This window comes from Protomyctophum parallelum, assembly GCF_964188405.1.
Source record: "Protomyctophum parallelum genome assembly, chromosome: 21".
Classification (NCBI taxonomy): domain Eukaryota; kingdom Metazoa; phylum Chordata; class Actinopteri; order Myctophiformes; family Myctophidae; genus Protomyctophum; species Protomyctophum parallelum.
Window position 1 is genome coordinate 20,898,882 of NC_139713.1, and position 22,574 is coordinate 20,921,455.

Genomic DNA, 22,574 nt, shown 5'->3' on the forward strand with positions numbered 1-22,574 from the left:
CAAGGACTCCACAGGTCCTTTAGGGGGGTTCCGGTAGGTCCCCAGCTAAATTATGCACGGGGAGTTAGGAACCAAATGGATTCTTACAGGTAACTTAACTCTTGAGAGTGTACACATTTGTGCACTCTTAATGAAGGTTGTGGTCGAAATTGGGGCTGCCTTGAAATTATGTTTGAGAAACACTGCGCTACCACTGTAACTTCACAGTCACACAATGGCAGCAACTTCACAATGGAGTACGGCAGTATATATGGATTATATCCATGGAACCAGAGCGGTATCCTTTAAGGTCCGGTGTTGCCACCTCACCACTCTAATCTACATGTTCCTGTCAGTCGTTTAACCACTCTGCTCCTCTCTCAGCCAATCGTTGACCTCAGCCCCATCAGGCGCTCTGCCTCCTCGCTGACCCCTCACCGCCCCCAGGAGGTGGATTTGAGCGAGTTTGGCCTGGAGCGTCCCGGTCAGTCCCATGACAGAAGCCACCACCATCACCACCACCACCGCTGTCACCGGCGCAGGGACAAAGACATGGACAAGAAGCAGAAGTCTCTGGACAGGGCTGACTCTGTTCATCCCACCAGCACTGGCGGTGACATAGGTTGGACTGATGATTTTTTTTTTTTATAAGCTTACACTATACTATTAATATTAAAGCGCAAATAACATGCATTTAAAAACTGCTTTTAATATTTAATAATCATATTGTCTATGTCCCTCAAAGTTATTTCTAATGGTTTGAGCCTCAATCACCACTGATATAACCAGGCCTTGTCAACTCTTTCTGGACTTTGAAAGCAGTTTTAGCTGCAGTACCACACTGTCCTGAGGTGGAGAGGGTGCTGATATGCAGATTATTTAATATTTGAGTCATTATAATACTGATGCTAGATAAAACCAGGCTTGTTTCCATTCCATGCCAGCTTGGAAAATCAACAATGGTGGACATTGTAAACAAAGTGGAAATGCAAATTTGCAACTGAAGACTGAAGAAAAGGAGGAATTATACAAAGTAGGGTGACATTGATGACATCACGATGAGACCAAAATCAGTCGAGCTGTTTCTGAGAGCAATTTCCATTAAAACACCCATATGACATGAAGGCCTGATTGTTCAAAATTGGTTATTTGTGGGGATAGAAAACACACATTGGAGCCCCAAAAACACAAAAGAAATTGAAAAAGTTGAATTTTATGTTATAGGTCCTTTAATATTAATAAGACATTAAAATACATGACATTATTCTTAAATAACATTTGATTGGGTTGATTGGGGGTAAGTCCCTGCAACATATAGCGTCATGTCCAGGGGATGTACTTGCACTGTACAATACATCAAACTGTCTCACGCTACAGAAACAGGAGATAGCCTCCTGACCTATGGGTCACATGGCTCAAGAAACCTGTTGGTTCCCAAGGCTATTAAATAAAGAATAATTTGCACATTTAGTTTGAAGGGCCACAAACATTATGAACTGATGAGGGAATAGATTTTGTTTTCACTTATTGTAAAAGGAAAAGGGGAGTTAGCAGGACACCTGCAAAACTCTTTCTAAAATAAACAAAATCTCTTAAGTAGAATTTATTATTAGAATATTGTAATAGATGGTAGAACACAACCGTTGTATTGCTTTCATTCTCAGAGAAGCGTAGACCTGGCTGTCTGTCTCCTGTTCCAAATCACTTGGACTGTGTCACATTGTGGTAGAAATTCCTTAGGATTAAGGGTACATGATCGGGTTATGTATCAAAGGGCTTTTTCTGTGCTCTTCCCTAGATGAGTTAAACCAGGGACTTTCCTTTTATGTCAGGCTTGCCCTCTCACTACCAAAGTTATGCACTGCCAAAGGAAAATCTGCTCTGCTGGGGATTTGACTTTTTGTTCCGTTTTATGTGCAGAGGTTGTCCCCTTTGTTCCCTTACCATGGGAGAAACAGTTTCAGATGTAAGCTCCCTGATAGGTGATTGGGTGGCCACTCACTATTAACACATGCAATCAGGAATGAATGACTGAAGTTAAATTGCCCCCCTTTCTTGCAACTAGAGCTTTGCCATGTTTTGCATATCCTACTGTACTGTTAACACTTTACCCGTTCACGCTCACAGAAACACGCGCACGCTTCCACAGTCACATGCACAGACAAGAAAGATGCAGCCAATACGCTCTCATGTCATACTTGAATACGTGAATAGTGGGTATGCGCGTGACATCATCATCATACCCATCATACAAACTATTTTCATTCCTTGACAGCCCATACATCCAACCATAAAAGTCCTATCTGATTGCATTAAATGACGTTAAACAACATTAAACTCACTTTGCCACTCAATTTGCCACTCGATATGCCATTCACTTGACTTTATGCATGCATGCATACCCTCTATATTTCTACAGGTTCTGTCCATCTTTGGGTGTAGGTGGGGATTGATGTGTAGATTGTATAGGCCTACATTGGAATTTCACTGTGCAAGATACACATACAGTAATATATATATATAATTATATTCTACTGTATAGGCAAGGCAAGGCAAGGCAAGGCAATTTTATTTATATAGCACCTTTCATACTTAACTCAAGGCAATTCAAAGTGCTTTACAGAATAAAAACAAATACAGAGTGCAACAGTGCACTTTAAAAGGAATACAGATAATAGATACAATTACATTACAACAGATACTCCCACCTTTAATAGAAACACTGTACAGTTAATTGGGATATGCAATGTTAAATAAATACGTTTTTAAATTTGACTTAAAAACGGCTATGGTTGGGGATTTTCTAATGTAACCTGGAATGCTATTCCAGGTTTGTGGTGCATAATGGTGGAATGCTGCTTCACCATGTTTTGTTCCAGCTATCGGGTGAACTTTCAGTAGGCCAGCCTCAGATGACCTAAGGGTTCTGGAGGGCTCATATGGCTTCAGCATGTCTGAGATGTAGCTGGGCCCAAAGCCACAAACAGATTTATAGACAAGTAATACAATTTTAAAATCAATTCTCTGGGACACTGGTAGCCAATGTAAGGATTTTAGGATTGGTGTAATATGGTCATATTTTCTAGTTTTTGTCAGGACTCTAGCAGCAGCATTCTGAATTAGTTGGAGTTGACGAAGAGCTTGACGAAGAGCTTTGTATACTGTTAGTGAGACTTCAAGACCGAATGGATGATTAAATTAATTCCCTGTAAAGATAACCATTCATTGCAGTGTAGCATTCTGGGTCGTCTGCTAGAGCCATTAGACAGCGACGGCCGATGGCGACATGTTTTCTTACTTGGCAGGAGGGCAGCAGCTGGGGCTTTATTGGCCAGATGAAAGGCCCCCACGGACAGACTCTAGCCTGGGGATTTATGTGTGCTTCTCAGCAGCACAGCAGAACATTCAGCAGACCCCCCCCTTCTGAAACTAGAAGAGTGCTAGAGCAGAGAGGAGAGGATGCACGGAGAGAGTGATGTAATGAAGTGAAGTGTCTCTGTTATAGCGTTGTGTTAATCTGAAAATGGCAGTAGTAGGTTTTATGTTTCCAGCCTTGAAGAATGTAATGAACGCAGTGCTTGCTTTAATTCTACTGCAGTGGTTTTCAGCCAGTGGGTGTTCCTTCCAGGTGGAGTTGGTAACTAAATGGACCCTTATAGATCTTCTCTCTAGAGGGTAAAATTAAACCGATAATATTGCAGATTTACAAGTTCACAACGCTGTTTATATATTTTTGTGAAGAGATGTGTTGGGGGGGGGGGGGGGGGGGGAGGGGAGAAGAGACCATGCATTGACCCCTGTTATGAAGTACCTTATGAAGTTTAAGCGGTTAATGTATTACAATGGTGCTTTTACAGTACAGTACACAGAGCCTTCATCCAAAGCGCTTTATAATGTGCATTATTACATTCATATCACCCATATACACGAGGAGGAAACCATGAAAGGCACCAACCTGCTGATTGGGAGCAATTAGGCGTTCAGCGTCTTTCAAGACAGATTCAAAGCTCTGCAGCTGAATCTGTCGGCAACCTCCATTACAACGTGTAAAGTTTGGAAGAGGGCTGAAGGTTAGTGAAATTAAAATTCAAAGGAAAGAAAATATATTTTCCTGTTTTTCCCGATGGGTTCTTGCTTCGACACTAACCTAGTGGGAGCCGTAGCTCAACCCGGGTACCTTCTGTTTCCCAAGCGGGCCACTCTACCCCTTGAACCACCACCCGTATTGAGTCGAACTGATTGAAATCTTTCTCCAAGGATTGCCGACTGACCCTTCAGCTGAAGGCTTGTCCAGAGAGCGAGCGAGAGAACGGAGCCGTGGCCGATCCCACGAGAGGAGACATCACTCGTCTGCAGGAGAGAAGCAGCGCTTCTACTCGTGTGAGCGCTACGGCAGCAGGGAGCAGTGCCACACCAAGTCGGCCGGCCCCAGCCGATCCACCTCCCCAGGAGAAGGCCAGGACTCTGGATTCCTCAGACATGTGAGGCGTGCCCCGTTGTGCTGCAACTGTTGGTTTATTTCTTAGCGACTATTGCTTTTTGGATTAATCGAAAAGTGTGATTTTAGTTTTTGCCTAGTGCTTTGGGTTACCTAGGGTTATTGTGAAAACGTGGAGGTGGCAGGGTTTCCCTGGGATTAAACAGATTTGTTAAGTATTTCAGAGGGCACAGTTTCAGAGGGCACAGATATGCTGTATTTGAATGAAACCTAAACCCTCTTAAAATTCCAAAACTCAACTCAACTTTTATTTGTATGGCCCTAAATCACAAGTTTATCACCATAAAATTGCAATCACAAAAACAAAGTGAAAATCAAAATGAAGAGTGAAATGTGTGAAAGCAAAATGAGCAACATCATTGAAAAATCATCAGACAATAGTATTACATAGACATACATACATCAACCGTAACTTAAAGGATTCTCTGTACTGCCCAGCACGGTAGCACCTTGGGGACTACGGTTCACATTTAGGGTCCAGTTTTACATTCTCAGAGTTAAATTGTCACGTTGCAGTGTACTGTAGTCGCTCATCATCACCATTTTTGTTTTGTCAGCAGGGAATCAGTGTGGTTAAAGGCAACCCTATAGTGCTTACCACCAGCTCCGGCACACCTGCTCGTTGTCGGAGGCAACTTCCCCAGACCCCCCTCACCCCTCGCCCAGCTGTGGCCTACAAGACTGCCAACTCATCACCGGTGCAGCCCGGTGTCACCACCACCACCACCGCCACGGGGAATCAGTCTCGCCTCAGCCGCAGCGGCCTCTCTGAGCACAACCGCCTTTTCAGGGGCCACAACGAGTCCCCGATGCCGGTCACCCTTATTGGTTCTGACCCCAACCCGAACCGCCAGCCGCAGGACGCCCCTCACCGGAGCATCCTTGAGGACACGGAGGACTTCCAGGACACGATCAGCACCCACGGGGCAGGACGTTCACCCAGGGCCACTGTCTCTACCGCGGCTTCCTCCGCCTCGCACGCGGGTGCCTCTCCTGCCGCGCCACCGAGTGTACAAGGTCGGGCCAGCGGGGTGCCGAATGGGTACCACTTCACCCTGGGGGTGAACGCTGCGTCTGGGTCCGGCACCAGAGGAACTGGGAGTCTCAGGGAGCAGGACGAGGAAGACTGGTGCTAACGTGGCTAAATGCACCAGGAAGCATTAAGTGTGATCGGCGGAAAGGCCACGTGATCAGCGTTGTCATCATCACCTTTATTTATACTCGGGAGTACATTTGAGGGCAAGCCCTCATTATCAATGTAGCCGAGGTTGTACAGTGTTGAGACTCATTTATACGTCACAATGTATCACATTGCTAGCTTGAAAATCGGATGCCATTGTGCTAAAAGGTATGCCGATAGGCTGCCAATAGTGACGTTACAGGAAGAGTTATTCTAGAAAGAGAGCACTGCGTAGATAGCATTGGCAAGTAGAAAAAAAGAAGGAAAAAGAAAATCATTCCAGTTTTTTAGTGTTATATTCTCCTTTTTATACAAACAACTCTACGGATAAAGATGACCTTTTTCTACCCCCTTTCTTGCACTGAAACATGAGTTTATTTTGATGGTACAGTATGTGTATGTGCAGAATTCAGAGCACATGTGAAGACCCTGTGAATACAGTACGTTTCCTCTGCCAGAGAAATGAAATTGCTTTAGCAGCAACAAAGCCAAAATCTCCTCCTACTCCAAGTGGGGGTCGGATAAAGACTGTGAACTGTGTTTTAACCCCTCCATCCATGTCCGACCTGTTTATTTCTGATAATGTAAAATGGTTTTGATCAATTTTGTGCTGCTGTTGTTCACCTAATGGATGATGACAAATGCACTACTGCCAAATTAAAATACTCTCTGCATCAAATATTTTCAAATCAACACTTTCTAAAGAGGAACCACGAGGAACTACCGTTCTCATACTTTTCACCAGTTCTGAATGGAATGGATATAAATAGGTGTTTATGTAGATATCACTAACTGCTGCTGTTCTCTCATGCTGAACACATTGAGTGACAGGACAAACTGAAGTCTCTGGTTGGTTTAGAAATGGGACAGCAGTAGTTTTACTATATTTTCATGGTGTTCATGTATTTTTTGTAAATTGTAAGCAACTAATTGCCGTATTCAGAGTGCATACAAGGGTTCGTTAGATCAATGCTTTCTAACGTCATGTGGCTGAATACTAAGTGCCTCTTTCAAGGTGTATTAATGTTGGTTTTGGACAGGACAGACTTGCAAGTGGCAAATTGTCATCCAAGAGACATACCTGACAGTGACAGTACCTGACATACCTGTAATGTGATTCAACATACAGACTACAGATCAATATTATACAGTATATGGCTGTAAATAGGTGAAAAGTTGAGCGTTGAATTCAAACGTGATTAATTTCTTGTTTTGGTCGAACGAAGCCTTCAGTCTACAAGGGGCAGAATGCAAAAAAGAAAAAGAGACATTTTTGTAATGAAAATTGTGGTAGGTAAGTCAGTCACAGATACTGTACCAAGTGAGCAGTGTAGTGCATGCCAGGGTCTTGAACTTGTCAATTTGTGTGAGTGTGTGTGTGTGTGTGTGTGTGTGCATGTGTGCGTGCGTGTTTTGCTTAAAGGTGTATGGTAATTGTCTGCCTTCGTCTTTCAAAAGTACTGGCAGAGTGACATGGTAGACACGGAGGTTGAAGGGGGGAAAAGTGCCATTTGTACAGTAGTTCCTGTCAACAAAGATCATTTGACACCAACAATCTTGTATCATTCACTATAATGTCCAAAAGAATACTTGCCTCCTTCATTCATATTTGCTATGGATATGTATAGCAGTATATGGAAGTATAGGGAAATTAATTCAGCCATTTGGGTGTTGTATGAAGGTTTGTATTTAGGATACCGCGCTTGTGTATTCGCACCTACAATAAAGACTTACTGTTGCCGTTGACTGTTGACTTAAAGTAGGGCTATGCAACAAGACAACACTCCATCTGGCCTGTAGCTTTACCCTCTGGAAACTCCAGATTCAGGCATGATTGTGACCAAATTTTACATAATTTATGTAATGTAATGTATGTAATGTATGAGGACGTGTACATTTTAAATGCATTATATTATGTACAGTTGGAAAGACACATCAAGGCACAGTGGTCTGGAATTAGTATATTTGTGAAATGGAGCATTTTCAGGTTGGCAAGTGTGTATGACTTCTATCCAGATGGAATAACTGTTCTTTATACCTGGATCGAATTGTAATTGCAAATTATTGTTTGTTTAATAATGCACATGGAGTACTAGACAGCATCATTCAGGACGATAAGGTACACTATAAAAAATAATAAGAATAAATGGACGCGTCCTTTTGGTTCCATTTGCACACTCAAGAGTTAAATTAACAAGGATTGTACGGTGTAGTGTCAGTCAAGTAGCCATTCAACTTTATCATGTTTGTTAAAATGTGCCATGTGCCAACCCACCTATCCAGGACTTATAGGGAAAACTAAAACATAGTTATGAATAATTTTCCCCAGTCCGTCTATTAGTTTGTGTGTTTAATCAGAATTCACATTTTAGATTTTATATATATTTTTTACTTCCTAGTATTCATGTATTGTGCAATCTATTTGATGGATGGTCTAAATGATAATACTTTAGAATTTGAAGCAATAAGGTCTATAGCTACATTGTGGGCATAGCCCTCCCTATATGTTCTTGGCAAAAAGTACATATTATACAGTAGAGTGATACTGTTAGATGTCCCATAGTCTCTATTGTCCCAGCACATTTTATTTGGAGCCGGAGGACAGATCTGTGCGAGTCCATACAATGAAATACGGACCCTGTATTTTGATCCTTTACATCCCACCTGTAAGCCCTACTTGAATAGGGTGCCAAATGAAGTTGCACCATCATTGTCTGTACCCTCTCCCATCAATTTCTACTGTGACTATTCCCTGGACATGTCTTTGTTTGCATGTTATAACAAAAAAGTAAAAAAATAAATAAAAACAAAATGCATGTGTACAAAAGAAAACAAAAATGGAATGTGTTTGACACATTTTTGCACAGTTCATGATTTATACAATCTGTTTTCTGGTTGTATTTTATAAATATCTATCTGGTTCAGGTAAAGAAAAGAACAGTGCACTTGAATAACAGTGAAACAGTTTGTTGAAGCACCAACGACATGGAAGGTTCTCTCTCAGAAAGGAAGCTTCTGGAAGTGGCTAGACTCCTTTGCTGCCTGCTCTGTTACTTGACTGTCAATTCCACGGTCATTTCTACTGCACCATTACATTTTGTATGAATATGAATAAGCTTGAATAAAAGAGATATGATTTACGGAAATACAATATGTTGACCCTTTTCCATTTAAATTTCATTTCTTTAGTCTGAACACTGGTCAGCGAGTGGTAGGCATAAAGAAATGCATTCATTCATATTTGATCCCTGAATTAAATCCATCATAGAAGAACACGTTTATCCACAGTCACAAGGGGGCGCTCTGTTGTAGTAGTCTGTACCAAGAAGACGATCTGACGACAAGTATAATAAAATGTTAGAAAAGTAACGAGTGTGTGTTCTGGTCCTCTTGATTGAGCTGAGCAGGACCTAGAAACCTGGTCCTGCTCAGCTCAATCAAGAGGACCAGAACATAGGTGCGGCTCCCAGGATCACATGCACCAATGGGGAGGTCAGCTGCATGGATGTATGCAGTGGTGGAAAGTAACGAAGTACTTTTACTTAAGTAATGTACTTAAGTACAATTTTGAGGTATTTGTACTTTACTTGAGTATTTCCAATTTCCAGTACTTTTACTTCTACTCCACTACATCTCAGAGCCAAAACTTTTACTTTTACTTCACTACAATTATTTGAAAACTTTAGTTACTTAGTTACTTTGGCGATTTTAATTTTGATTAGAAAACATACATTAACCACTTCAACCCCATACATTTTGGCCATTTGAAAATAGCCGATCTACAAGCTCACAATGCGTTGCGAAGCATTGTGAGCCTATATAGCCCATAGCCTAGGCTTTTTTACCATTACCTGAAGAATGGAAGAATGCACAAGTAGAGAGAGACAATGCAGGCGTTTCATTGGTGTACTGTAGAGAGATCAAAGGAAGGGGCGTGTATTTCTCTCCGGCTACACATTGCTGGGTGGATGAGAGAGAATTAAGGTGCTTCACTGGCAGTGGCTGCAGCTGCTGAGGTCCTTCACTGCTCTGCTCATTGGATACACCCGACAGGACTATAGATGACACGTTAGTCCAAAAGGAAAGGAGCTTGCTCAGTCAGTCAGTAAACAATCATCTGTAGCCACGGTAGGCTACGTTTATAATCATACGCCAACTTTTAATTGTTCACCCACTTTTAGCCATTTAGTTTGAGATACATTAGAGGCTCTCCCCCAAACATTATGCTTTGGATGTTGTCCGTGTAACTTTATACCGGGACAGGACTTGAAGCCAACGCTTGTTGCAGCTGTTAATGATTATTCGTTGTTCATTTAATTAGAGGTCTGCAGAAATGAAGACGTGGTCGATCAGCTGGACAGTTTGCCTCCTGGGGCTGATGATGAGGATGATGATGAGCTCTGCCTCAGTTGATGAAGCGTGGATGGATGTCGCGGGGGAGTCGGGTTCCGGCATGTTGCCCTCAGCCTCAGGTAAGAACGATGCGGTCAGATAGCCGCAATTTGCAACTCTAGATTATTTTAATAATGGGATGAATCTAGAGTTGTTGCAATACCCTCCATTGACTCCCCACTCATCCAATTTGGTTTGTGTCTTAAACGACGTTAAACTCACAAACATTGCAGCTGTAGTCCAAGCTTGAATTATCCTCTTTCAATCTGCCGAGCTTGTTTTTCATAAAAATCCACCGTAGACATATTATGAGCTACTTTCTGTCAAGACATTCTGTGCAGGTGATTCTGGATTCTGGAGTTTGGATTGGAAGCACTCGTCGTATGTCACTGAACGGTCCTGCCTGTTTCGAATTTGCACATAGGCCTAATGCAGGAGGCAGCAGCGCGACCCGTTAACAAAAACGAGTACTTCCTAACTGCAACACTTAGAAAAAGAATCACCTGCATATTGTTAAAATGCATATTGCATATACTGTATATGCATATTGCATATTGTTAAAATGTTTCAACATTTCAACAAGTGTTGTCTGTGGAAAATAGCAGGTCTTTTTCTAGGGACCCCCAAGGAAGGACCACCGGGGGTCCCCAGACCCTACTTTGAGAACCATGTGTAACTAAGTACATTTACTCAAATATTGTACTTGAGTAAACTTTTCAATATTTGTATGCTACTTCTACTCCAGCACATCACACCTGTGAAATGTGACATTCTGCACAATATGTACTTCACTCAAGTAAATATTGAATTCCATACTTTTACTTGTATTTCCACATTGCAGTATTGATACTTTTACCTAAGTAAGAAATGTGAGTACTTTTCCCACCACTGGTTTTGTGTTCTACAAAAAGATCCACACAGGAAACCGCTATTTGAATCCTGAGTGTTGGCGTAGAGTTGCAATTACTTCTCTCCATCTGGGGATGACATAAAACCTACGTATTTTAGCTTTATTGTCATGTTAATGAGTAACAATGGCTATACGACTATGGTCGCCGGTCGGACTACTAAACTATTGAAGCTTTGCATCACTAAACGGCACCTGCAGAAAATGCTGTTACTGTAGGGTAGGCTGTAGTATTGGAATCGTATTAGTAGCGAATGAAGCCATATGTCGTTCATCATCACCCAGCAAAGTCACAACGGTTCCTTTAATGATTTGATGGCATCTTTTGCACTGTAGACTATGAAGTCCTTATTTTAGGATTGTATGTTTTTCCCCCTGTTTAATGCTGACCCTGGGAGCCGTGCTCCAAAATGTCCTATGCACTTGTGCAAATTAACTCGGAGACTGTAAGAAATGTAAATGTACATACTAGAACTAGAAGCTCGACCAGCCTATGGCAGGTCACGTCTAGCACCAAATTTGTGTCGCAATGCGGTCGGAGTGAGACACCAACAAACTATGTGCCCACTGACCGTGTGCTGTGCCGGTTGTGGTGGTGTTCTGTGTTTTTCTTTCTCCGTGAATGTTGTGTGTCCGCTGCTCCGGGTTGTTTCTCCGTGAATGTTGTGTGTCCGCTGCTCCGGGTTGTTTCTCCGTGAATGTTGTGTGTCCGCTGCTCCATGTTGTTTCTCCGTGAATGTTGTGTGTCCGCTGCTCCGGGTTGTTTCTCCGTGAATGTCGTGTGTCCGCTGCTCCGTGTTGTTTCTCCGTGAATGTCGTGTGTCCGCTGCTCCGTGTTGTTTCTGCGTGAATGTCGTGTGTCCGCCGTCCGTGTATATTCGGAGCTTGGGTTGAAAACGCACGAGTAGGGCCGTTGACGTATCGCTGCCTTGGAGCACGGGCGTAGGCAGCGCTTCCGCTCAGCAGCACACTTCCGCTCAGTACCTACCCTTTTGCACTCTGGACAGCAATGTGGCCTTTTGTCGTTTGTTCATTTTATTTTATTTTTGTACAGTATGTGGCACATGGTGACATCGACCAATTCTGGATTAAATATATTAATTATTTATGGCCCAAAATCTATAAATCTCGCACACTATTAAGGCATCCGGCGGTTCCATGCGCCGCACAAGGTGCCCTTTTTTCACTTGAGCACCTGCCCCTCAAGATGTCTGTGCACACCACTGGCGGACGAAATGTTCACTCACAACTTGTTACTGACTCAAATGTATGATGGGTCAATTTATCACACTAAGATTCCAATTATCACTCAGGACTATTGTTTAGTGACCACCGGAGGTCGCAGTTAACTATGAAACCTTGCGTTTTTATTGACACCTAACCCACAATCCCCGTCACTCTGTCACGTCACCGAACTCAAATCCCTGTCGCTCACCCCAGGAAAGCCCCCCAGGTCATCGTGCACGGATGTGTGCACATGCCGATCTGCCCCCGTAGTATGACCTCCACACTCTCACGGAGGAGACTGCCGAGGAGCGGCGCCGTCGTCTGGCCAGAACTAGAGTTCAAACTAGAGTTCTCAACAGGCCCGAAAATGAAGGCCCGGCCTATACCTGGGCCCTCATCAAACCCTGTACATTCAATACACTGCCCTTAGATCTCCATATATGGAGCTGACCTGTTCTGAAATTCCATAGCTTGATCTGACCTCATCACACCCTGTACACTCAAGATACGCTCCATATATGGGCAGTGCACTGGCCATATATGGATATAAAGGGCGAGGTCGCTTCTCGCCATCAGGCATCTTACTGGTGTTATCACTATTGTTTGGGGGCCCACTTGCAATACCACGGCCCACCACCAGGTTGGGAATCACTGTATCTACTGGTATATATTATACTCCATAGCCTCAGTCCGTTTTTGTCAACTTGTTCTCATGGGATCAAAGGCTCTGTAGTCAATGTGAGCCTTGACTTAATCCCTGCTCTCACTGCAGCAACATGTGCTCATGCTTAAACCCACTTAAAATGTTCCCGTCTTCTTTCTTTTAAGCATGCAGGGTATAAGCACTTGCCACAATGACGCAATAGGATTCCAGTGCTTCTATTAGTGGCCAGCATTTATTTATTGGGCATTTAAGAGACTATTTTTACTCAACGTAGTCCATTCAGCAGCTCACTCCCAATTAAAACCCAGTCACCTAATGTGGCCCTTACCTTTTGTGCCACCCTCAGGCCAAAATTACAACTTAATATAGGCTACATATGCAGATTGCAGGAGGAATCTGATACTGGTGTTGATGACCCCATGGCCCTCCCTCTTGCAAAACATATAGGCAAACATTTAATGAAACTTGCAGAGTCTATACAGTCACCAATGCAATCTTTACTCGGGTAGGTTTTTCAGAGCTTGCTCACTGAATACAAGCATCAACCTGTATAAATGAGTCAATGATAGGAATCATTATGATGCGAAAATATTTGCCACGGTCGACTGCGCAGCGAGTATTTCAACTTTTTTGTCTCAAAATGTAATTGGCTGATTGCCATGAAACTTCCATGTGGTGAATGTGAGGAATGGTGTGGTAGATGTGACCTCATATCGCCGTCCTGTAATCTAATTGGCTGTGGTGTGAAATTTGGTGTCATCATTGGCTCGCTCAAGACTCCCAAAATGAGTACACTGGCAAAATCATCAGTGTTACTTTAACTCTGAAAGTTCAAATAACACTCAGGGTTTTTCAGATAAGACTATAGAGATCGGGCTAAGTAAGGCCAGTGATCGGTTGTGTAAGAATTACCTACCGGTAGTCTTAATGCATTTGATATTTAGGCCATCATTTTGCACATAATGCACACGAGTTATCTCAAAATGTAATTGGCCGATTGCATGATGTCCGAAACTTTAGCCCCAATTAGGACCCTATATATATATATCGTAAACCACTACTGCTACTTTGGGTGTTATGAACAGCATGACCTTTCCTTATATACTCCAGACTTGTTCGCATCTCTTTGCTTCTTCATTGAGCTGTACTTTGGTATGTCATTACGAGGCAGGATACATTATTTGCATTCATTTATTTGTTAACTTTTTGAAGTGATTAGTGCAAAACTATAGAGTCTGTCTGTCTGTATGGCCATTGGGTCTGTCATTCTGTTTGCAAATTTGGACACCAGAGGGTGCTGCAAACACTAAACACAGCTCAAATAATTATCTACATCTTTAGATTAGTGGTTCCCAAACCTTTTCACTTCAAGGACCCCCAAATTGACAGTAATTGGTCCGCGAACCTCACATTTGAAGAGATATGCCAGGGACCCCCGGCCCGTTGGAGAACATTTTTACAGCTCTAGCAATGATTCTCAGCCATTTTAATTTCAACAACCCTCAGTTTGATATGCAATAGGCTATGGACCCCCCCATTTAATGGCATTTCTATCTCTGGGACCCCTAATTTATATTGTAAAATCACTGTTAATTTAACTAATTTAACAAGAGTGTACAATATATATATTTGGTTCCATTTGTACACTCAGAGTTACAGGCCCATAATGGTCCATTTGGTTCCAAACTATAATTTAGCTGGGGACCCCCTGGAACTCCCTCAAGGACCCCTGGGGGTCCCTGCCCAGACAGACCCCACTTTGGGAACCACTGCTTTAGATTAGTTATGGGAAATATTGAGTATTCAGAACATCTGGACACATCTGTACTATAATATTCAAGTAGTGACATTCACAGGCTACCTGACTGTTACCCTGGGAATGTTTGGACTCACTGATTGCCAGTGATTGGCACCATGTATGGAGAATGTCCTACTTTTCCATAGAGCGCATGTTGTAACTATAATGCCAAAATTAATTGACAGCTTAGCTATTAAATCCAAAGTGTCTGATCCGATTGTACCAAGCTGATTAATTGAAATCACAACCTGATTCATTGTCATGTTGCTCACATGATTTTCCTGTCCCTAGACAAACCATGTCTAGTTCTCATTACTTGTCTTTCTCAGCAGTTTCTCGTTAATTTTTACTTGTCTTTCTCAGCAGTTTCTCGTTAATTTTTCTAAGTGAATCCATGTCTTGCTCGAATCAAAACTACATCACATTGCTGCGGTTTATTTTCATGGCCAATACTTCATTGCGACCGTAGGTCACATTTACTCTGGAAACCTGCATTTCTGTGTGTCAGAAAGTGATGCCTCGTGACATCACACCTCATATATGGTCATTCCTCGTGACATCACACCTCCATATATGGTCATTCCTCGTGACATCACACCTCCATATATGAAGATCACGACACTGACCTCATCTAACCCTAGATAACCATACATGGAGAAGACTGGATCATCACCTAGATCTGCATATACTGTATGGAGCCGGCCAGCAACTCTACATCTGACCTGGCTCAAACCCTTAGATCTCCATATATGGAGCTGACCTGTTCTGACATTCCATATGTTGATCTGACCACATCAAACCCTGTACACACAAGACACACTCCATATAATGGCCAGTACAGAATTAATTCCATTCCCTGTCATTCACAATGAAAATCCCTTCCAATCAGACCGGATAGGAATGTTCTCTTCCTTTTTTTGTTTTTGTTATCAAATGTTTTTTAATTAAGACAAAAATCACAATAAGACACGTTAACATCATGAATGACTTAAAGGTATATTCAGTGATTTCACTCAAAAAACCTTAGGTTTCGTTTTTGGCTGTGGGACCCAGCCTTTCATCCAATCAGGATAGAGAGTCAAAAACGAAACGAAACCCCCAGGGGTTAACTGGGGACAGGGAGGAACTCCTTATATGGCCAGCACACTCTATAGTAGGGAGGATTATCACAACAAAACAAAAAAATAAGTGATATTTGAATTAAGTGAAATCACTGAATATACCTTTAAAGAAAACAAAACGCATATAAAACACATAACAGCAAAAGCAAAGAACACAAAAACAAAAACAAACAATCCCACCCACCCCTCCCCCCGAGACCAAAGATGCCACAAAATGTCATTACTCCTACTACTGTGCAATGGAAACACAAAATAAATAAATAATGATAATAATATTGACATGGCTGTATACTGTATGATTAATTCAGTCTGACCAGAAGCATGGATAAAAGGTACCAGTCATAAAAATGAATGACAATAAGGCAGTGGCGGTCATTTTGCCGTTCCACTCACAAACAGGCTATTCATTTTTCCCATAGAGATTTCCAAGTATATATTTTATCAATTAATTTAATCCTGGAATCAAGCCATCCATCCAGGATCCTCCTGGTGAATCATGACCATAAAACCTTTTGATTCTGTGAAAAAACTAATGTAAAAACTAAAACTAAACTAAACAAAGGGTCATTCATAATTATTAAATATATGATAATTCATATGAAAAGCAGATTCATGAATCTCCACCCCAGCAAATGGAACCCTGGTTATTATTATTATTGTTACATGGAAGCCACAGAGCCATGTACCGTACCCTGTGATAGAGTGGCATCAGGGAACCCAGTGAGGGCCGGGATTACACTGTTAAAAGTGACAGACAAAACCTCGGGGCGTGTTGATTGAATCCAGACTCCACGTCGTTCACCGCTCAGTGTTTTTATTGCGTGTTGTGAGAAGAAGTCCCCGGAGCCTCCGTGGAAGGCGAAGCGTGAAAGCCTTCTTTAAACAAGTGCCGATTTTCATTGAATAGGCTGGTGATTATGTAATGTTGAGATAATAATCTCCTAGGCTGCCACATAATCATGCCTTGTGAGGTGGTTACTCATGAAACATTTTTATTGCTCGCGTGCCCTGTAATAGAAAATAACTGGGCTCACCTGGGCCATTGTAAAAATCCTGTTGTTACAATGAACGACCGCCCACCCCAATAAAAGCATCAGTGAGTGGTAGTTGGTTTAAATGACCTAATGTAAGATTATCCCGAACAAACGGATATTAAAGTCAGAACAAGCTAGAAAGTTATTTTCACGAGCCTTTTGTCAAATTTGACGGTGATGAATGGTGTGCTAGATGTGACCTCATACGTATATCTCGCCGTCTGCTGGTCCTGTAATCCCATTGGCTGTGGTGGGGAATTTGGCTCATTGGCTCGCTCAAGACTCCCGCCATTGAGCAGATTACAAAATGAAAATCATCAGTGTTGCTTTAACTCCCATCCTCGGGAACCCCTTTTGGTATTAGCATTATGTTATGCTTTAGCTATTGAAAAATAGCAGATCTACAAGCTCATAGCGCGCCACCGAGTGGCGCGCTACGAGCTTGTAGGTCTGCTATTTTTGAAAAGTCGAAGAACGACTGACATAGAAACATAGCTTTTTCAGGGCCATCTAAGTTTGACAGAAATGTGCTCATAACATCACAGCATGGACTTGTTTTTTAATACAATTGGATAGGACTTTTCTGTTTCATAAATGGAGCTGCACAGCCTCCGAGTGCACCACATGCCTCCTTCAATCACCAGCTGGAAACGGGGTGGGAAGTTACTAAGTACATTTACTTAAGTACTGCACTTAAGTAAAATATTGAGGTATTTTTACTTTACTCCAATTCCTAATACTTTTACTTCTAATCCACTACATCTCAGAGACAAATATTGTACTTTTACTCCGATACATTTATATGAAACGTTTAGTTACTACTAGTTACTTTGTAGATTTTGATTGTTATTACAAAACATACATTTACAACTTCAGCCCTACATGTAGGCCTATAACCCTATATACATTTCAGCCATTTGAAATCAAATGTACTTGAGTAAAAGTACAGAAGTATTGGTATCAAAATGTACTTAAAGTACCGAAAGTAGAACTCGTTATTTAGAATTTCAAGTTTTCAAAATCTTTTGAAAATGGCAGTTCTACAAGCTCACAATGCGTCGCATGTAGGCCTACTTTACTACTCGCGTACATATTGAATTCTGGACTTCTACTTGTAACAGAGTCTTTCTACATTGCCGTATTGATACTTTTACTTAAGTAAAACATTTCGAGCACCTTTTCCACCACTGGCCACCACTCTCTGCTCATTGTAACCGGTACGCATCCACACAGACGGGACAAATTAAAAACGGGTCCCGTGGGAGAAAAACATCTTTGTCTCTCACTTGGCGCCAGCAGCAGAGACAATACATGTACTGTCCTGCACCCAACTGGACCACAAACCAGGGACATGGATGAAACACATTTTTAAATCAGCCTATCCCGATGTGTGGGTGTCACTTGTGATGGGGAGCAATGCTCAGCCTTGTGGATTCAGAGTTTTGTGTAACTGTTTCTGTGGCTATTTCTGTGTACTTCCAGTTTCTGGGTAGAAAATGTATCTTTATGATTTTTGCATGTGCAACAGCTAGTTTTAAGTCCAAGTCGTACGATTTGTCACACACGTTACCGCAGTGAAATTTGTTCTCTGCATTTGATCTCTTGGAGCTTAGTTTTGGTTTTCAGAATTTCCTCGATTCCTTATTTTCCTTACTGCTCCACTCTGCCCCTTTCCCCCCCAAATAACTAGAGTGTCCGTGTATTGGTCTCCAATCCATCCACCCATCCATCCACCCATGGAACTGCTTTTATTCAGCCAGGCCATGCTGTAGCTCTGCTATCTGACTCCTCACTGTGTCTGGAATACCTGCCTGTAGCCCCTGACCCATGAGATGCATATCACAAGAGCACTGCATGTATGCACAACATCTGGGAAGGGCAACGGTATACGACTGAACTGTTTAGAAAGAATATCATTGTACGCACACACAGTCGCACACGCGCGCAAAGACACATACACACACACACACACACACACACACACACACACACACACACACACACACACACACACACACTCTGTCACATGCATAGTGAAATTGCACACCAGAGAGCTCCAAAAAAACACTCTACACCCACCTTTAGATTTGTGCCATATGACTTTGGCTTTGGAAGTGGAAATCATCCAGTGAACCCTTCTCTCCTTAAGATACAACTCTGACTGGTGGTGACAGGACTGAGGTGCATTAGGCCAGTGCAAGACCAAAGGCTTTGGAAGAGATCCATTAGTGATTAGTCAGTCTCACCTACTATAGCTATTTGACCTTTTTGTCAAACTTAATTTGTGTGTGTGTGTGTGTGTGTGTGTGTGTGTGTGTGTGTGTGTGTGGCAAAAGTCTTTATGGTTATAGAACATCTACAAGCTCACTTGCCAACATGTTTTAAGCGATCAGGTGTGGGGAAAAAAAGGGACAGACGTGTCACATATAGAGCTTTGGGGGACGTTGGTCATGGGGTTGAAGTGGTTAAGCCATTCCCAAGACTCTTTTCTTTTCGTGTAGCACTCTAGGCTGACTGAAATGTAACATCAGAACAGCTGTTGAACTATATGTTGTAATTACAAAAATACACGGTGTTGACGTTTGCTGCACACAATTATGCCAGAAACGTGACCGTGAAACACAACAGCTAACATCTAAATTATGGGTGACATTTTATATCCCTCCCCAGAGGAAGGTGAGGGATGTTAAGAAATGAAACCTACACTTTTAGAATCTTCAGTATGAATTTTTCCATGTGTAACTCTGAAGCGCCTTACACTCTGGGAGCGGTTATTCACAGCGGTGATTAATTAAACCGCTGTTTTGAATCGAGGACATCCACAGATTCCACACATAATGTGGATGTAACGTAATGATTATTTTACCGCAAATAAAAGCATCAACCTATATGAATTGGGAATCACCAAATGTCCCCCACCCCCCCATAATAGACGTTTTATTCAGGTATGAGCGTACGCAGGTTCAACCAACAACCACTTTCACTGGTAGAATCCACACGACCACACCTAGGTCCATGAGGTAAAGCCTTTTGATTTTACAGTGCATGAGAATTGCCGTTTCCGTTCATCTTGGTGACTTTCATTCACACTCCGTGTGTCACATCATCAAGCTTCCACCTCTACCGGGGATCAAAAGCTCCGCGGCAGACACGGCGACGATCCGCTCGCACTTTGCCAGCAGGTTGAGCCCATGATGTCATCACCAATATAATGGCAGATCTATAACCTGACATCTGCTTTCAATGAAACGTGATCCTCCTCGCCTGCCGCGGTGTTCGGCAAGGCACGTAGCGGCACTCTGGAGCCCATTAAGACACCTTATAGCATATTGTGCAGGGGTTGGTTGGTTGGTTCCCAAACCATTTCAGCTCGACAACCCACAAGATGCATTTGGTGTCTCCCAAATCCCAATGTCAATCATGTATGAATTCACGACTTAAAGGAGAATTATGCCTAAAACGATTTATTTTTAAATTTTTACTCTGGAGAGTGGACAACACTGACTAATATGAAAAAGATCACTTGTATATAATCACTTGTTTTTTGGGGGGTGAACTATCCCTTTAAGCCATATTTAAAAGTGTATATAATCAATCTGACATGAATCGCTGGCGTTAAATGTATATATTTTTTGTGATCGTTTTTTAAAACTCTTTTGATATTGTTTGGTAAAACCTGGCACAGTGCAAATTTGCATGCGGTCTCCTGGCAGACCGGGCCACGGGCCAGTGGTCCTGTACTGTACTGTGTGTATGTGGAGCAGGTCACAGCCTGCTGTTAGCCTTATGTGAAAAGGACCAGGATGGGGAGTGGTGGTGCGGGTAACAAACCACATGTTGGACCTGAGTCTGCTGCCCTGGCGTATAGTCCCTTTTATAGGTCCGAGTGGAACCAGATGTCAGATTGTGTGGGTTGATATTGTACAGACAGGGAAGCGTTCAGATGGCCGGTGTTAAAGGGGAAATAAAAATGGGAAAGATTAAGGCCACAGGCTTACCTTCCTTCCCGCTGTTTGTACAAACTGTAGTGGGTTCTTACATCTCTCAAATGCACGAGGCGGTCTACAAAGAACATGCCTGCTTGTAACGGGGAAAATATTGTTGTGCGTGCGCCCTGGTGGGTTTGTGGGGAGTATACGTCTCGAACTGTGTTGTTTGCAGTTTCATTACAATGAAAGTGTTGACACATTGTTGACACTGTATTATATTCTTTGTACCTTGCAAATGTTAAACGCCTGTCTCGTCCCCAGTGCGTGACGTTTATACAAACAAGCGGATGGTAACGAACTCATCAAGTGTATTGTTTACAAGCTGGAGCTTTCAACTAGAATTATTTATATGGTGGACGGTTAAGTTTCACTTTTTTTTGACACTTTTTATTTCTTTTAAAAACTCTGCTGCTCTGCCCTTCCCTCCCCTCCCTAAACACTGACTAATATGGGTTTGCTTGTCTACCAGGCCAAAAAGGGAAAGGAAAAATTTCAAGCAAATTGACCCATTGTCACGCTTCTGTTGGTCCCTGACTGACTAACCAACAGGCTCTTTCTGCCTTGTTCTACCCTCTTGACTTGACAAATGTCCAAGAACAGCACCTATATCTAGCATGAGTGCGGTTCAGGAGCTTCAGTCTTGGGCCTGGCACTTTTTTTCCAATAGCAGGGTTTGCATTAGTGGTGGAAATTAACTAAGTTCTGCATGTAATGCCCACTGTCCCGGTGGGAATCGTAATATTCTAATTAACATCGTTAAAAAGACTAGGGCCAGGCAGGCACTCTCTTTTAACGGCTGCAGCTGTGACATGTGGAACTGCCCTAATATGCTTGTGTTCCGCAAAATAGATGCCAGGTGATGCGATGTAGTTCCATACACTGGGTGGACACACGTGCACACCAAAGCGCAGGCAATAGCAGAGCTCACACTTTCTTTACATTAGTGTTGTACACATTCTTTTTCACTGGACACAAACTGTTTTTCAATTCTTGCAAATTCATGAGTGCATGCTTTTTTATTTCACAAATCAATATACTGTAGTCTAATGTCAGAGTTTTTGCAGTTTTTGTACAAAACCACAAGTATGCACAGTGTGTGCGTGTACACACACGCGTGCATGGTGCACGCACACACACACATGCACACCCGAACGACACACTATATTGTACGCACAGTCGCACACTCACTCACACACACCAAAACGGCTTTCTCTTGACCAACTGCCTTCCTACTGACCCCTGTGTGACATCATCAGGATGGGAAAATAAACTCTGGCTTGCTGGCTGTGCCTTCAGTCTTAAACATGCCATTCATTTCCTCCCCATAGACTCTCAATGGGTCATGTTTACTGCTCAGCAGGAGCTGGAAACGTGATGAGTTTGATTGGTTCTTAAGCATGTTTTACACGTGTCTGTGTGAAATATTTGTATTTGGGGCAGCTGTGGCTCAGGAGGTGTAGAGCAGGTCATCCAATAATCCGTGGGTCGGCGGTTCGAATCCCGGCTCCTCCTGTTTACATGTCGAGGTGTCCTTGGGCAAGACACTGATTTCAATGTAGTCCTCCAATGAGTCGGTCGGTGCTAGCTTGCCACCATTGGTGTGGGAAGTGAGGAGTCAGGACGCTGCCTCACTTCCCAGTCGACTGTTCGACTGTTCTCCGCTTCACCTCCCAATGTATGAACGAACCATTGTGAAGGACTTGGAGAGGCGCTATAAAAATGCAATTTGTTATTATGTCAAATGAAAAACGCATTAATAAATACAAAAAGAACAACTAGTCTGGA

General features: G+C 42.6%; 2 protein-coding genes across 7 annotated transcripts in view; both read left to right on the forward strand.

Moving 5' to 3' along the window:
- cacna1bb (calcium channel, voltage-dependent, N type, alpha 1B subunit, b) overlaps positions 1-8,733 on the forward strand; it is a 162,693-nt gene extending 153,960 nt beyond the window's left edge. For 4 of the 5 annotated variants that reach the window (XM_083793860.1, XM_083793862.1, XM_083793864.1 and 1 more), the window contains 3 exons: positions 364-601; positions 4,237-4,460; positions 5,035-8,733. In XM_083793860.1, the coding sequence (XP_083649986.1) occupies positions 364-601; positions 4,237-4,460; positions 5,035-5,613 (1,041 nt within the window). In that variant the 3' untranslated portion in view covers positions 5,614-8,733. The remainder of the gene's footprint in view (positions 1-363; positions 602-4,236; positions 4,461-5,034) is intronic. The other variant, XM_083793861.1, reaches the window with a different exon arrangement.
- A 962-nt stretch (positions 8,734-9,695) lies between these two features.
- Positions 9,696-22,574, forward strand: part of LOC310878796 (uncharacterized protein) — a 174,520-nt gene continuing 161,641 nt past the window's right edge. For both annotated transcript variants that reach the window (XM_083793192.1, XM_083793193.1), the window contains exons 1-2: positions 9,696-9,785; positions 9,979-10,129. In XM_083793192.1, coding sequence (XP_083649318.1) covers positions 9,991-10,129 — 139 coding nt within the window. In that variant the 5' untranslated portion in view covers positions 9,696-9,785; positions 9,979-9,990. The remainder of the gene's footprint in view (positions 9,786-9,978; positions 10,130-22,574) is intronic.